General features: G+C 34.3%; 1 protein-coding gene across 28 annotated transcripts in view; it reads right to left on the bottom strand.

The window, feature by feature from the left end:
- Positions 1-755: 755 nt before the first annotated feature.
- The window catches only part of LOC144967555 (anoctamin-1-like), an 88,226-nt gene continuing 72,307 nt past the window's right edge, over positions 756-16,674 (bottom strand). For all 28 annotated transcript variants that reach the window (XM_078904967.1, XM_078904975.1, XM_078904973.1 and 25 more), the window contains 13 exons: positions 16,211-16,293; positions 15,338-15,409; positions 14,808-14,885; positions 14,193-14,399; positions 13,601-13,749; positions 11,964-12,018; positions 11,088-11,188; positions 10,027-10,163; positions 9,030-9,182; positions 8,245-8,297; positions 7,134-7,312; positions 5,926-6,031; positions 756-4,899 (listed from right to left, as the gene is read on the bottom strand). In XM_078904967.1, the coding sequence (XP_078761093.1) occupies positions 4,576-4,899; positions 5,926-6,031; positions 7,134-7,312; positions 8,245-8,297; positions 9,030-9,182; positions 10,027-10,163; positions 11,088-11,188; positions 11,964-12,018; positions 13,601-13,749; positions 14,193-14,399; positions 14,808-14,885; positions 15,338-15,409; positions 16,211-16,293 (1,697 nt within the window). In that variant the 3' untranslated portion in view covers positions 756-4,575. The remainder of the gene's footprint in view (positions 4,900-5,925; positions 6,032-7,133; positions 7,313-8,244; positions 8,298-9,029; positions 9,183-10,026; positions 10,164-11,087; positions 11,189-11,963; positions 12,019-13,600; positions 13,750-14,192; positions 14,400-14,807; positions 14,886-15,337; positions 15,410-16,210; positions 16,294-16,674) is intronic.

Genomic DNA, 16,674 nt, shown 5'->3' with positions numbered 1-16,674 from the left:
CCCCCCCCAAACAAAAAAAACAACATACAAATATATAGCAATCAAAGACAAATTACTGAGCAAGTAAGTTTGAGGTCTATTTTTCAGAGGGTTTTCAGAATCAATCAGTAACCGTTTTTTTTTTTTTACAAAAAAAATGAAATGATAATACTATTGTGCATTATTCTATATCATACGATGGAAGCAGGCTGAAAACAAAATTGTACAAGTGCTGAAATATTTTAATAAGCCATTTAAAAAACCCCCCATTAAACTCTCAAAACAAACGCAAACACGCATTCATAAACACAGAACACTACGGTACAATTAAGATGAAAACAACATAGGAAAAAGAATGACAGTACTAACACCACGTGTCCCCCTCAACACACCCCATAGATGAAAAATCTCAATTCCCCCCCCCTCCCCCCTCAACTTCCACTCGATCATAATAATACAAACCTAAAAGAAAAGACGAAATAGAAATTGACAAGCCAATAAAAATAACATGTATCCAGACATAAGAATAATAAAAATGGGGTAAAATCCAATGAAAATGTTGGAAAGTGAAAAAAAACAAAAAAACAGAGTTGATAATACTAGATATGATGGAGTATTGAGTTTCTGACTGGTCTGAGTGAATGTTTGGACTTCCCGCACACAAATTACATTGTAATTGTACAACAATAATGTTGAACTTAACTGCAAATAATTTGAAAACATAAACAATTTTATCTTCAACAATGCATGTAACTCATAATAATAATATAATAATGTTTTAAAAAAAAAAAAAAAAAAAGCAATTCATAAAATTTTTAATCGACAAATGATTTTTTAAAAAGCCAATGAAATGCGAGTCATAATGAACAAAATATGAAATTCATGACAATTAAATTTCAAGACACACAAACATAAATAATAAGAAAATCATTTTTTACGCTATATTATCTTTTTTTTTTTTTCAAATTAGAAAAATAAATAAATGCCTCACTCACATCTTTTTTATTTGAAATCGTCTTCTCTCCTTCCACATCTATTCCCTCATTCCTCTTAATAGAATAATTTAGCTTTTTTCTTTTTTCGAAAATGCATCCTGGTTAACATATTATTTTAGTGTACGTAAACAAGATGAAAAAACCCCAAAAAACTGCACAATTGAAAAGCTTTAGTACTACTCATGACAAACTACCTATGATAGTATGAAATGTGTGGTATGGGGAATTAATCGCATAAGGTAGGTTCTAACATACGTGCACATATTTTTAGGTTTGATTTTAAAAAATATCACGCCCTTCCGAGCAGCATCGTGAGATGCCGTTGCCATGGATACTCCATCAAACACATGTCTGATTATGTCAACAGGAATCGGTCATATTGTCCAAAGTGAGCAAATTGGGGGTTGGCCCCTTGAGGTCTGATAACCGACTCCCATTATGGGCTTGATTTAACAAACTTGTTGCAATGGACGATATTTGGTGTTGCTTTGACAGTATTCTCATGACAACATTGAGCCCATAACAATTTGGGTTATCAGACCTGCAATGAAGTATAAATAGTCTGTTCTACCTCTTTCTAAGCATATTTGTCATAATAATAAAAGAATCCCTAAATTTTTTTTTTTTAAAAACAAAACAAAACGCAAATATACCCAGAATCATTTAAATCTCAATGGAAAACCAATACAGCAACAACATCATATGAAAATGAACGGAACTTGACAAAAAGAATTGGAATTCGCACTTTTAAAATTTTACCTGTTTCCTTGGTCTATGTGAATACTAGTATTACACAGAAGCTGATTTTCTTCTACCCTTGAAACAGAGAATAAATTAAGGAAATAAAAAAAGACACTTTCGTTATTGGGAAGGAAAAAAGAAAAAGAAAACAAACAAAACAAAATAAACATATCTTAATATTATAATTTCAAGGCAGTTTGTTTTGAAAGTTAAAGTAGTTATACCGTAGTAAATTTATCTGAAAAAGTGTGTATGAAACAGTGCCAGACAAAGCAAAAAGAAAAAATGAAACATCCCAAAAATTCAGCCTTCTTTCCAAGTCCAGACAGGCAGATTTTTTTTCTTGTATTTTTCTCTCTGCTTTGTCTTTGGCACTATTTCATACACATTTATTGTTCAGCTCTTTATCGTACACAAGTGCCTGATCCCCAACTTGTCATTTTAAATGTATCTACCTTTAATAACTTATTCAATTTTCAATACAAGGATAAATAATGTTGTAAAATAAAAAAATTATGTAAATGATACTGATGATTGGTGTAAAATGTTTCAAAAGTGTCAACATTTAAAATGTTAATTGGCAAGACAAAATGAAAAATTGAGTATAATGTATAACACGATGCACTGATGCACTCGCCACAGCCATGAAGAGAAATACATGCATTTCAGCTCTTCTACTAATAAAGTAGTCCTTCAGAACCGTGTAAGGCCTGTGGAAACTATCTCCTTGAATGGAGTGCAGCAATTCTTTACTATCCTTTGAATATGATGCTGATCTATTGCAAGTTCTTTCCATCTGATCTAAACAGACCCAGCTACCCAATAAATCACTGCTGGGTGGACAGGGCAGTAAATGAAAAAAATCTCCACTCCACCCGAGATAAATACCTGTCCCTTTGAATGTGAAGCCTCTACAAACTGAGCTATCAGGACCCTTGTTCTTAAACTGGGGCTGCATGGCTCAGCGTTATGGTCTGTACCAATACCCAAAAGGTACCAAGTTCAAGGACCCCCCGTGCTGGGTGGCCATGAGCAGGTCACTTAGCTCTAGATCACTTTGCGACACTGCATTGCAGTTGACGCATGGGTTTGTTCAGTCTGCTCTAAGATGAATTTCCCCTTGTGGATGAATAATTATTATTTATTAATAACGTTTTATTTAAAGTAAAAAAATATGGAAACTTGAGGATGATGAAACTGAATTATTATGTATAGTCTAGAGAATAATATGCGTTTCCAAACCCCCCCCACCCTCAATGTTATTGACAAATAAGCTTTTGAATAAAGGTTTCAAAACGAAGTAGGAAAAAAACAAAACAACCTGCAATAAAGAGAACAAGTAATAAGTCTTAAAACCTCCAGACAATTCCATTTTGAAAAGGGTCCAAGACTACAGTGGAATCCTGATAGAGTCAACTCCACCGGACTAGAAAGATTGGTGGACTCTGAGCAAAGTTGACTTTATCAATTATCAACAGAACACACTCAGATAAAAAAAAACAAAAAACCCCAGAAAATTTGGGACCAACAAGAGATGTTTTGTTTACTTTAAGCAAGAACTAACTTTTAAGAGTGTTGACTTTATGCAGATTCCACTGTATTTGTATTTTACAAATTTACATCAAGTTTGGGTCCATAAACAAAACGAGTAAGGAAGGAAGAGATTCGAATATGGGTATATATGATATATTTGGTTAAAAATATAATATGATTTTTAAAATTTCCATATAAATCTATATAAAAGGCAGGTCAGCAAACAAATATATATATACGTATAATACATTCATTCATATTATTTAGGTGATAAAATTACATTCATTATCTTTGTTTCATAGTTATGAGTGAAGATTTCCCGGACAAATTTTCTTAAAGGATTTCGTTTGAAATTGGAACAAATGGATGAGTTCATTCTATGTAGGAGCTAATTATTCATATTTTCAGAAATATGAGAAAATCTTGTAGATATTTGTTTTCTGTCCCAATTAATTTTGTAAAAAGTATCCAGACATCTGACTTTTATGCCATGGCACATGACCGAATGACTACTAGAGATCAGCTGGTCACTGGTTTGGAAGTAAGTAAGTAAAAGCGTTGAATTTCTCCAACAATTACACAGCATACCTCTGCAAAATCAATCAGCAAAGTATAAAAGATTAAACACAGAGGCACAGAATATTAGCATGTTTTACCGATAAGGTATTCAACACGGCCTACAATTATAAACAAAAAACGTCTATTACTATCTACTTTTTACCATTCATTAATCAATTGTATGAATGAATGAATGAATGAACACCTTTATGGATTAGAATGACAGTAAGTTATCTTATAATAAATCTCAGAATAGCGAAGACAAAAGGAAACTGATAAGATTTTAATATTTCTTTCCCCTGTTAGAAGCTGTGGACTGTAAAAAGTAATGAACAAACATGAATAGAACTGCTTCGAAAAAGAACAAAATACCAAACACGGAACATTTTGGACTCAAAACCTCTCTTCAGCCAACGTCAAAACAACAAAAAACATGAGTACATCACTTGAAATCCAGATAGAAAGCAAGAGAAATATTTCTCTACTATCACAGGATACTTTCTGCCAGCTCTTACAGACCCAACTACTAAATCACTGCTGGATGTTAAAATGATGTATTATTATTTTTTTTTTTTACATTTTGTTCCTGGCTGAAAAAGGGTTTTGAGCCCGAAAATTTCCATGTTTGGTATGTTCCTTTTTTTTTTTATTAGGCTGTTATAATCATTTTTTTTGGTACATTATATTTTACAGCTCACAGTTTCTAGCAGATTTATTAGTATTCACATCAAAATAAGAGAACTCATACTGATTGGCAACGGTGCATTCATTACACATTGGAATTAGACCCCCTTTTTCTAGCTCCATCCCCCTCAGCACCACCACTGCCATCTTTAAAACCAACCTCCTCATCTTCACTGTGTCTAGGTGAGTAGTTATCAATCTTATCCAGGGCTGGATAGATTCTGTGCTCTTCCGAAGCCACGCGTTCCAGCTCATCTGCTGTGATCTCCTCGCCGTGGGCTCGTTTAAGTTCTGTTTTCAGGATGATCTCATTAGTGATGTAGGCCTCGCGTCTGATTCTCTCCTTGAGCTGTCCGGGCATGTCTGGGATGAGCCAGGCTATCAGGCTGGTCAGAACGACCACCACATTCTGGTAAAAATGGATTCAAAGGATTCATTGAGGTTAATTATTATATAAAATAAATAAATAAAATTCCCTTTATTCATCCCATGGGGGGAAATGTTTTTCTAGGGTCTATTCCAAAGGAAGACTGAAATAACCCAGGGGTCAGCCGCAGTGCAGCGACGCAAATTGAGCTAAGGCGAGGTGACTTGCAGTGGTGGGTGATCGAACCCGGTACCTTCGGTTACGAAGCAAAGACTACTGCTGAGCCACGCTGCCCCTGGCAGGGGTGCATTACACGATGTTAAGGCCGGGACGCAAACCTGTACAACATTAGAGAATTTACTTCTCAGTTCAATTTATTATAAAGTTAAAACTCTTCTTTTTCAATTTAATGAAAATGTGCTGCTTGAAGTTCGAAGGAAAAAAATAACGATAAGTGTTGAAATGTAAGCTTCAATCTATTATATCTCTCAGTATCTGTCTTCGTATAATAAAGTGAAACTTATTTTTCAATGCTTATCGTTATTTTTTAAATTCATTAATGTTTAATAATAAATTGTGAGTGATTCTCAGGATCTGTGGGTTGTTTGCTTCAAGTGATAGACAACTACTTCAGATGTCTATATGGGTCTTCAGTTCACGGTTATAGGCTGATATCAGGAGCAAAATATACTTTATTAAAAAATTTTCAGTCACAGATAAAAACACTGAAATACTCTATATATTTTTTTTAAAAAGATTTTAAAAATTGAGCTTAATGTGCTCAAAGTGCTAGAGGTCCCTGACCAACAGTAACATGTAACATGTAGAATGAAACATGACACCTGTCACAATTTTTTTCTGACAGAGACAACGCTGTTAACTTTGACACCTGAGTACAGTGACAGAATGTGAGTAAAGAGCCTTTTACAAGGACTCAACCATGCGCTGAGCGAGGCTCGAACTCAGGACCTTCCGATCCGAAAACAAGTGTCATACCACAAGACCACATAGCCGCACATATATTTGATGAAAACATATAAGACTTTTTAAGACTTTTTCCGGCTTTACCTCAAAAACACAGACAAATGCCAGTCTTGCGGCCAGAATGTGCCAGAAAACCTCAGAGCGACGATAGTTCGGATCTTCCCATGGTGGATTTCGGAAATCTTTGTATCTGAAAATTATAAAATTCACAATATTACTTTATTTTTAAAAAAATTGTTTATCTCAATGAAGTCAACAAAAAAGAAAGAATATAAATCTGTAACCTATGAATGTAATTATCTGAAATAAAATTCACAATGAAGTGAGAAAATTGCTGCAGTTTTTAGTATAATTATTTCAAATAATCTGAAGAGTGATGAGCTACATACAGTGGAAATGGACTGTACATCATTACAAATTTAGAAATTAAGGAGCAGGCTCCAGTGCAAGACAAAGCAAGAAAGAAAAAAATAAACCACCCCAAAAAAATCAGTCAACCTCGACTGGGGATCAAACACACACACACACACACACACACACACACACACACACACATCTACACGACAGAAGTCTGAATTAAAGATCTTCAGCTCATCAGATTAGAGGAGCAAGTAAGTTTCTGGTTATCTCCCTAACCCATTCTTTACACCAAATGTTTCTAGACCTGAAATCTGCCGTCTTAAGGAAAAAGACCGTATGTAGCCTCTTATCCAAGTAAACATACGGTCTTTTTCCTTAAGACGGCAGAAATGTCAATGTCAAGAACATGTTCATACATTTTAAAACTATACCAAAAATACAGAGTTCTTATTTTAGTCCATCATGATGAGGTTGCCATCCTGAATGTTTCACATGGGCATCTGTTTTATCATTTCTCTATTTTTTCAAATCCTGGAGGCAAGATGGCAGCTTTTTGGGCATATACTCAGAAGAGATGAAAATATACCAGCTAATAAAGCCATGAATATTTTTTTCACCCCATTTGGACAAAAGAAATATCAAGGTAGACCACCCACGTCAATTCACACTGTCCTGAATAGAGACCTAAAACGCCTTCAAAATAACAAAGAATTAAAATCAAAGGAACAACTTATGACATTAGCATCCACAGCAGAAGACCGTGAACTGTGAAAGGAAATGACACAGATGGTTAGAGAGACAGCCGAGGCGTCCCGATCGGATGATTTGGAAGCGAAAGGCCTTAAATTAAGTCTAAGAATATGGCCTAAACCTTGAAGTAAGTTCTCATCTAGCACATGGCTCTAAAGGATTATTCCATTTCAATGACTGACCTGCACACGTCTACCTGCCCAGGGAGAGCATCATTTGGCTCTTCTCCTTCCTTAAAGTCTGCTGTGTTGAAATAGGCGAGTGTGAAATTGACGTAGCCTTTCAGGGTTTCATCCTCACTGTATCGTAATGTGTACACAAGACGAGGGATGAACTCTGAAGTTAGGGCTATGATGAAAGCCTGGGGATAATAAATATATTTTTTAAAACTTGTTACAACTTTTTATGCTTTATACTACATATATACATGAGGGGAAAGGGTAGGAATATTGCTTGCCAAACCATTTGAAAAACATTTTGTGGAAATTTCACTATACAAAAATTTTAAAAATAAAAAATTCTTATATTTATGAATTATTTTCACTACTTGTCTCGTCGAACCATGAATTCATTGCTTTTTAACATTTTAAATTAAGTTTGTTTTTTAACATATAAGGCAATACTCCATTACCAGGCCAATCCCAGGCCCAACCCAACATACAGCATTTTTCCCCCTTAAAAATCAAGGCAATATTATCCATTTTTCATCCTGCTCCAGTGTTCCCAATTGACATCTCATGTTATATTCCCCAATCGTTTACAAAATTTATCTTTACAGCTTGATAACAACCTTTGTCTGACACCGTTTCAAAAAAAGAACAAAATACCAAACACAGAACATTTCGGGATCAAAACCCTTCTTTAGCCAACAACAAAAAGCAATAAAGACATAAATACATTACTAAATTCCAGATTGACGACAGATTGTCATCAATCTGGAATTTAGTAATGTATTTATGTCTTTATTGTTGTCTGAAGAAGGGTTTTGAGCCCGAAAGGTTCTGTGTTGGGTATTTTGTTCTTTTTTGAAGCTGTTATATCAATTTTTGTTTATTACTTGTTACAGTCCACAGCTCAGGATCACTCTGACAGTGTTCTGTTTCATACACACCTGCTTCTAAATTTTGTCCCTTTCATATAATTTTTAAAAACAAAAAAAACCCCAGCAAAAATAGTTCAATCTCCTCCTTGAGACCAACTGGATTAAAATAGATCAAATTGTGTGTTGAAAAGGATAGGATTTAGCAAGTGCTGGCAAAGAATTAAGTCGTCTTTAATTATCTTCATACTTACATTTGAAATTATAGCAATTCTTGAGATTCCATACAAGACACTGTACCACACGCCTAGAAATAAGGAGGGGAAAGAAAAAAAACAACCATAAATTGAATCAATTGATTATTTATTTGTTTAATGTGATGCAATAACTCTATACAAAGACTTCATTATAAAATCTATGGTGGGCTTTGTTGTCTTATATATATGAAGAGTGGTTTTCCAAAACTCCCAAACTCTGTTTTTCCCATTTTGAGATATTGAGGATTATTTCCCCTAAAATTTCTTATCCGGTCTATTATTTCATCATATTTTAACTTCAAATTCACACAAATCTATGGAAATTCTTTTGCCAATTGATGCTTAAGATAAAGTTTTCATTCCAATTTATATCATGAATGGAAAATCTCAAAAAGTAGGAAAATCTTCTTAAAGAGTTTTGGAAAACTAGCCTTTATATATTCATGCTGAACTGGAGATGATGCTTTAAGGGACACCTTATTTATGTTAAATATTTTATTAATATACAGTCATGAATATCTTTTGAAAAATGAGTTGAGATGAGCATTAACTTGTGACTGCGGGACCTGGTATGAGTGTAGTTTTCTTCGGATGGGAATAAGGCTATCGACTTGGATCGTCGTCAGTCCTTGAGAGGCCTTAAGAGAGGCCCTGTTTAAATTGTGCATCTTTCGTGTAAGGTAACCAGTTTTGGCTCATGCGCATGCCACCAAAGCTTTCTCAAAACTGTAATCAGATCATTATTATGATAGAATTATTTGAAAACATTGACTGAGACTCACCAATGGTGGCAGCTTTCTCTGCCATCGGGCGTCTGAGCACAGTGGTAAATTTGCTGGCATCCACACGTATCTCTACAATGTTGTTGAGCAAGGCAAAGAGGGGGGCCAGGGGGAAGGCAGCACAGAAGATGGTCAGGAATCCAAATTGTAGAGCTGAAATGAGAGGTAGCAGTTTGGTTGTTTGTTTTTAAGGGTTTAACAGTATGTGCGACACATTTAGGTCATTTCAGCTCCAGTAAAAAGGAAGAAAATGGGAAAGTCAAAATGTACAGATTTACAATTCAAAGCACATGGAATAGTGGGACAAAGGGGACTTATTCAAATATGGAACAAATTTAGATTCCAAGAGCAAACTCCAAGTGTACTTAGTTTGAAATCACCTTAAAGTCTCATCCAGACACAGGCACAAGATCCCACTATGAGAAATACACTCAAATGTTTACAAACCAAGCACAACGGTACATAACAAAGTAAAAAATATCACCTCTCAAAATAATAACTATACATTTGACTATTTCCCTCCCAGCCAAGGACTCTGGCCAGGGCCAGGACAATACCAAGTAATCTCATTCCAAGACAAAGACAGAAAGCATCTCAGAAAACAGATATTGGGGGATAGAGGACACAGTAGGTGACCTTTTGCCCACAATGGAAATAAAACCCCCGACCCAGAGGTAACAATTTGAACGATGATATGGGGTCATGTAAAACTAAGATGAAAAAAAATAATAACCCAAAACGAGTTCTAATCCAATAGTAACACTTAACATGTAGATTGATAATTCCTGTAAAGTGCTATTTAACTATTTATCTATGGACACAACATTGTTACCGACCCGGAACTTATTTTATATCTGAATAAACTTAGCACCAACTTTCCTCATAACTAGTTTTAATGAATTGTTTATTTACTTCTATTTTTGGACCCAAAAATTTTGTATTTCTACCATTTTTCCAAGGTTGTTGGAAGGTCTGGGTTATACAAGGGCAATCTTACCCATCTCTAGATACTCATAGAAGAGAGACAAACTCTGTGCAGGCTGCAGCATGTAGTCCTTCTCCCAGGGTGTCTTTGCCAGTTTTTGCTCTCTCGTCTCCTTGGAACATCTTTTCTGGATTCTCTTCATAATCCACCTGAATGATTAAAAAATACAGCATAAACAGTTTAAACAAAAAAATCCCCCCCCCCCCCCCCCCTGTGGGAGCTTTTATGTAGAGTAATGTCTATTAAACGTGATCACAGTGCTTTACAAGGGATCCCAGACCAACAGTAACCAATGTTGCCAATTCAGGAGGCAAAATTTTACAGGACTTTGACACAAACACATAGACCGACCCATTTGTAAGTGCTAACTTCAGTAAAAAGACATTTTGTACTTACTTTTTCCCCCCCCCCCCCATTTAGCAGGTGATTGGAAAATATACGGAAAATAATACTGCTAGGAGAAGATTTGTCACATTTTATACTTATTAAAGCGCTTAACCCGAGTCAGGGCATAGGCCATAAAAGATGCTTCGCTATTTGACTCTTCCTTGGGCTGTTTTCTCCACCTGCTTCCATGTGTAACCATCCACATCTCCTTGCTTCCTCAATCATGCTCTGTCACCAACTATTTCTGGGCCTCCCTGGTCTTCTTCCTCCTTGGAGATTCCATGTCTAAGTGTATGGCCTATCCATCCCCATTTCCTCTTTCTGATTTGTATATTTATAGCAGGGTTGCCAACTCAGGGGGCAAAAATTTACTGAACTTTATTGCAAACACATTGACCGACCCCTTTCTGAGTTCTAAACTCCAGTAAAAAGACAGAGACATCATGTACTTACTTTTTTTCAGTTTATCAGGTGATTGTAAAATATACTGAGGGTTTATAATATTCTGAATTCTGTAAATATACGGAAAATTGGCAACCTTGTTATAAGTTGTTGGCTGACAGCTTCCCACAGATCTTCATTCCTGACTTTCTCCATCCACTTGATGATGTCAAAAATCAAATTTTACAAAATTCCATCATAAATATTTTTTAATGAAATTTTTAAAATTAAAAATCAGTACTTACGGAACAACAATTTCCATCAAGTTGTTTTGTATGAGCTGTTTACCCACCATGATGATGGCCAGTTGGATACACAGTTCTATCAAGCAACCGCCAGCCTCACACTGGAATTTTTAAAAATAACAAAAAACAGAAAGATAATCATAACATTACAGTTTTCTCCCAGACTTAGCACGACATCTGGCTTAATGAGAAATATTTAACTTGATCATTTATAGAGCACAATATCCACTAAACATGCTCAACGCGCTTTACTAGCAGTCCCTAGCCAACAGCATCACTTCAACATGTAGGATGAGGCATGAAATTCTAACAGAGACAATGATGTTAATGGCCAGATACTCATTTCACACCTGAGTACATGGAGAGAATGTGAGCAAATGCCTTTTAAGGGGACTCTCAACTATGCACTAATCAGAGCAGGACTCAAACCATGGACCTTCCAGTCCAAAAATGAGTGTCATGCCACTAGACCACATAGCCGCACAATCCAAATGAACTATCTCATTTCCCTTTTTTTAAATTGTTTCTTTTTCTCTTTAACAAATTAAATTGGCCATAAGACCTTGAATTTTAAAAAACCTCAAAACAAGAACTGACCATCAGCTCTGCCCTGCGACAATCCTAGGGAAAAAACGAATAGGCAGCTATGAATACTTTTAAAAAAATATATATAAGGTTTATATTGCAAGGAGAAACAATCTATTTCTTCAATTAAGTTGGTTTTTAGGCAGAATATAGCAGTGCACTTGTCAGGGTAGATTAAAATAACTCAAAATATTGTTTTGTTATAAGACCCTCCAATGCGAATAAAATGCTTAGTATGAATTAATTCAGTTTAAAAGCAAAGTAAAAAAAAAAGGTTTAAACGCTAGTTACCTCCTCTTGTCTTCCACCAAATATCCTCCTGTATTTCCCTGGTCTACCAACGAAACTGAAAAATTCAAATCAGAAAGATGTAGCTTCATTCTATTGACACAAACTAAATTCCTCCAATGAAACATTATAGACTAAAAACTATCACTCAAAAATTTTCTTTTAATTTAAACGTAAAGAGGTCCTATTAGACGTCTAGGAGTCTAGGTGCACATTCACGATATTGCATGTAATAAATACATTCTTATTCAATTTATTTTGAGGTATTTATGGGTGATTTCATACTGATTTCTGTCTATTTTTAATGTCAATACTTTAATCCATCTCTTTTCTTTACCATGTCTGTTATACAATTTCCGAAAAGGATGAATAAGTTTATAATTATTATTTTTATTATTATTATTATTATTAACATTATTATTATTATTATTATCATTATTATTATTAATATTATTATTATTATTACATATTTGCAAGTCTGACACCCAAATGTAGTCATGGGTGAGATTTAACAGTTCTGTCATGGACAATACGTAGCGTTGCTTTGAGATTATTTGCATCATAACAATGAAACCGTAGCCAATTGGGCTGACAAACTTGTAAATAAGAATATGTCGCTCGAAAATTTATTCTTATAACACATAAAATATCAAGGACATTTCTTGTTAATATTAAAATGTGTAGCATATGACACTTCCCCTGATTAAAATGGTGTTTCAAAGCAAAAATGTCATCACATGAAAATTGAAATTAATTGATAGAGTACTATATTAAATATATGAAAATCAAATAAAATGATTCATTTTCAAATACAGAACTAAGTACTGTCTGTGCTCAATTCCCATTTAATCATCATCTACATGTGGAGAATTTTTTTTTTTTTAAATTGATTCAAATGAAATACAAACCAGGTAGTTAGGATATAAAACTAAATAGTTCTCAACCATATTTGATAATCAAAAGTATTAGAAGCAGCAACGTAAAAAATTGATGAAAAAGCTTTATTTCTATTATACATATTTTCATTTAAAAAACACCAAATTTCTGTGCTTTAATGAAGGCAATGTGCTATTTAAAGATCTGAAAAAGTGTATATGAAATAGTGAGCTTTTATATAGTGCAATATCCACTAAATGTGCTCAAAGCGCTTTACAAGGGGTCCCTGGCCAATAGCAACATTTAATATTTAGGACGGGACAGTTAGGCGATGTAACAATTTTTTCGGACATAGACAATGCTGTTAACGACCAGGTACTCATTTTGCACCTGAGTACAGTGAGAGAATGTGAGTAAAGAGCCTTCTCCAAGGACTCAATTATGCGTCGAGCGAGGCTCAAACTCAGGACCTTCCGATCCGAAAGCGAGTGTCATACCACTAGGCCACATAGCTGGCAGACAAAGCAAGAAAGAAAAATACACGACAAAAAAAAAACATCCCGAAAAATCAGTCTTACTCATTGATTTTTTGCGATTTTTTGTTTCTATTTTTTTCAGACCTTTATCTTATAACAATGGCTGCTCCCTAATTTGTCACAATGTGTTGTTTCTAGGGAACAGAGGTAGCTTTGTGAAGAAATGTGAAAAAACAATATTTAGCCATCAACATTTTCATTGAAATAAGTCCAGAAATACCAACTTACTGTCCTTTGAAGAAGGCGATGTAGATGATGGATGAGAAATAGTTGACAAACTGGAGGGCAAAGAGTTTGATGGTGATGCTGTTGTCGTATTCACTCTGGGTACGAAGACACTCCCAGTCCGTCAGCCAAAATGCCAGCTTGCCATAAATCTGTTTTGACATTAAAGATTTGCTTGTATTTAGGAATTAAAAAAAAAAAAACAACAAAAAAATATTTTTTTAATGGGGGAGAGGGAGAGAGGGGGGGGGGGGGGGCTGCACTGTCCTCCCTTTGTCTGATCTCTCCCCTTTTCTCTCTTATTGGAGGTCCAAGGTTCGAGATACGCAAGCCCTCCCACCACCACAAGATGATAATCTGTCGGGAGGGCTCAGAAGGACTGCTTTTGCTTTAAAAAAGCTTATCAGACTGGTTACATGTACATGTACAATAGTTATTCCAAAAATATTAATATTTCTGAACTCAAAAACGATTTTAAAAAATTGACAGGAGAAATATTGAAATCTGGTCAAATTAGGATGTAATCAAGGCCATTTCCTATTAAGTTCCTAGCAAGACTGGACTTTTGGCAATAAGAACTGCGATAAGCACTCACGATATTCAGCAAAATGATGATAAGCAAGTTGATGATGGCAGCTGTCACTGTGGTGACCAAACTGGCATTCTTATAGATCAGGTCAGCACTCTCTGACACAATGGTGTTGTTTTGGTCCACAACAGTCTTAGGTATCAGCTGCAACGCTCCAAGTAGTGACACACGATAGGCGATGACTCCAATGACAGCTCCCACAGCCACTGCGGCCTGATGGATAATAATAATAATAATAATAATAATAATAATAATAATAATAATAATAATAATAATGACAACGACGATGATGATGATGATGATGATGATAATGATGATGATGATGATGATGATGATGATGATGATGATGATGATGATGATGATGATATAATAATAATAATAATAATAATAATAATATAATAATAATAATAATAATAATAATAATAATAATAATAATAATAATAATAATAATAATAATAATAATAATAATAATAATAATAATAATAATAATAATAAATTACATTTATATATTGAATATATAAAGCAGTGATCGAAGTATCTGTGATACAAGATGAGTAAGACTGCCTGCCTGAAACTCCCCCCCCCCCTCCCATTCTCACTCTCTTTTTGATGATAACTTACCAGTAGAAGCATGATGGAGTATGAACACAAGAAGATCGGGAATCGTTTTCTCCAGAATGGCAGGTGAGGCTCCTTGATCTGTTTAAAAATGTAAATTATCATAAAACGATGATAATGACGATAATGTTGATGATGATTATGATGATGTCAATGTTGATAAAGATGATTATGACAATGTTGATGATGATAATGATGAGGGATGACCTAGTCCACTATATTAAGATTGTATTAAAGGTAACTTGATGATGATAGAAATAAATAATAACAATAAAAATAATAAATATAATTTTTGTTGTTTTTCTTATTACATCGCCAACCTACAGTTTACATATTCAAAGATATTTACACTGGATAAAAAAAAAAATCCCAAAACAAAAGACTTATTTATGCGTCAGGGTTACAATTCACTCTTTTAGAACTAAAAGAATAAATTATGGGATAAAACGGTTAATACTGCAATAGTATAATTATGGATTTCATTTGTTACATCACAAGATTTTGGGAGAGGAAAAGAAAAAAATCAGACTTACCCCTGTGATAGGGTTGACTTTCATAGTATGCCAGCCCTCCATCTTGGACAAATATTCTGGTCTGGGGGGTTCCTGTGTTTGGAAAAGTAAAAATCATTTAAACAATCCATCACATCATACCATACTCTATGGCGATATCCTAGTAAATAAAAAGTATTACGACTCATTCATTCATGACAATGAAGTAGGCATACACGATTGTAAGAATTAACACCAATAAAACCATTGCCTAGTAACAGAATTCTCTTTTCTTTTCATTCATACAATAATTGACTTGACTCAACCAGACTCGGCAATTAGTATAGTAAAAACACCCCCCCCCCCCCCCAAAAAAAAAAAAAAACAAAAAAAACCAAACAAAAACAAAAACAAAAAACAAAACAAAAAACCCCAAAAAAAAAACCAACAAACAACGAAACCAAAAAAACAAACAAAAACAACAAACACGAAACAAAATAAACAACAACAAAAACTACATCAAAACAACCAAACAAGAAAAAAAAAACACCAACACACTAGTAGTTGTGAATTGTTCATAACTAATGGATAGTTTTAGTTTTGGATTTAAAATTTCATTCATGTTTATAAAAATAAATATATTAATTTTAAGAACTAAGAAACAAAGGGAAAAGAAGATTGCACACAACACAAATGTGTGTGTGTATAAAAATGTACAAGAAAGTCGAATGTTTAACGAAACAGACCACAGCACATTTATGCATGATCCCAGACTAAGGCCATGGAAAATGTTAAGACATAACAAAGCACAGGATAACTTCCCTTTAAAAATGAAAAACAAAATATTCACTAGTTTTTAAACAAATTTATTTCTTTGGTATTCGAAAAAAATACAAAATCATTTCTTCCACAGACCTCTTCAGAGACGAAAGTGGACATGTCCCATTTGTACTGAATCGTTGCTTGCTTTCTCTTCCAGAATTCCAAGAACATGGTACCTGAGGGCAATAGAAATCAAAATTGGGAGATGAAATTTAATTTACTCTCTTAAAGTTGTTCACTAAAAAATGATAAAATAGAATGACATACAATGTTACTGATCCAGATACATCAAAAGTAAAAATACTGATCAGGGAGCTGCAAAGCACTGTGATAAGGTCTTTGCTTTGTACTTGAACAGTACAGAGTTCGACTACTCGCCATGCTGTTAGGCCTTCATCAATTCACCTCTCCCAAAATCTGTACATTTTATATTTTTTTTAATCTGTATATTTTGTGAAAAAAAAAATAAAATAAAAAATCTGTACATTTTTTTTTTAAATCTGTATATTTTGTGAAAAAAAAAAAAAGAAAAAAATCTGTGTATATATATTTTTTAA

Source organism: Berghia stephanieae, chromosome 3, assembly GCF_034508935.2.
Source record: "Berghia stephanieae isolate SIO BIC M18660-M18661 chromosome 3, UCSD_Bste_1.3, whole genome shotgun sequence".
Lineage (NCBI taxonomy): Eukaryota > Metazoa > Mollusca > Gastropoda > Nudibranchia > Aeolidiidae > Berghia > Berghia stephanieae.
This window is presented reverse-complemented; position numbering and strand designations above follow the sequence as displayed.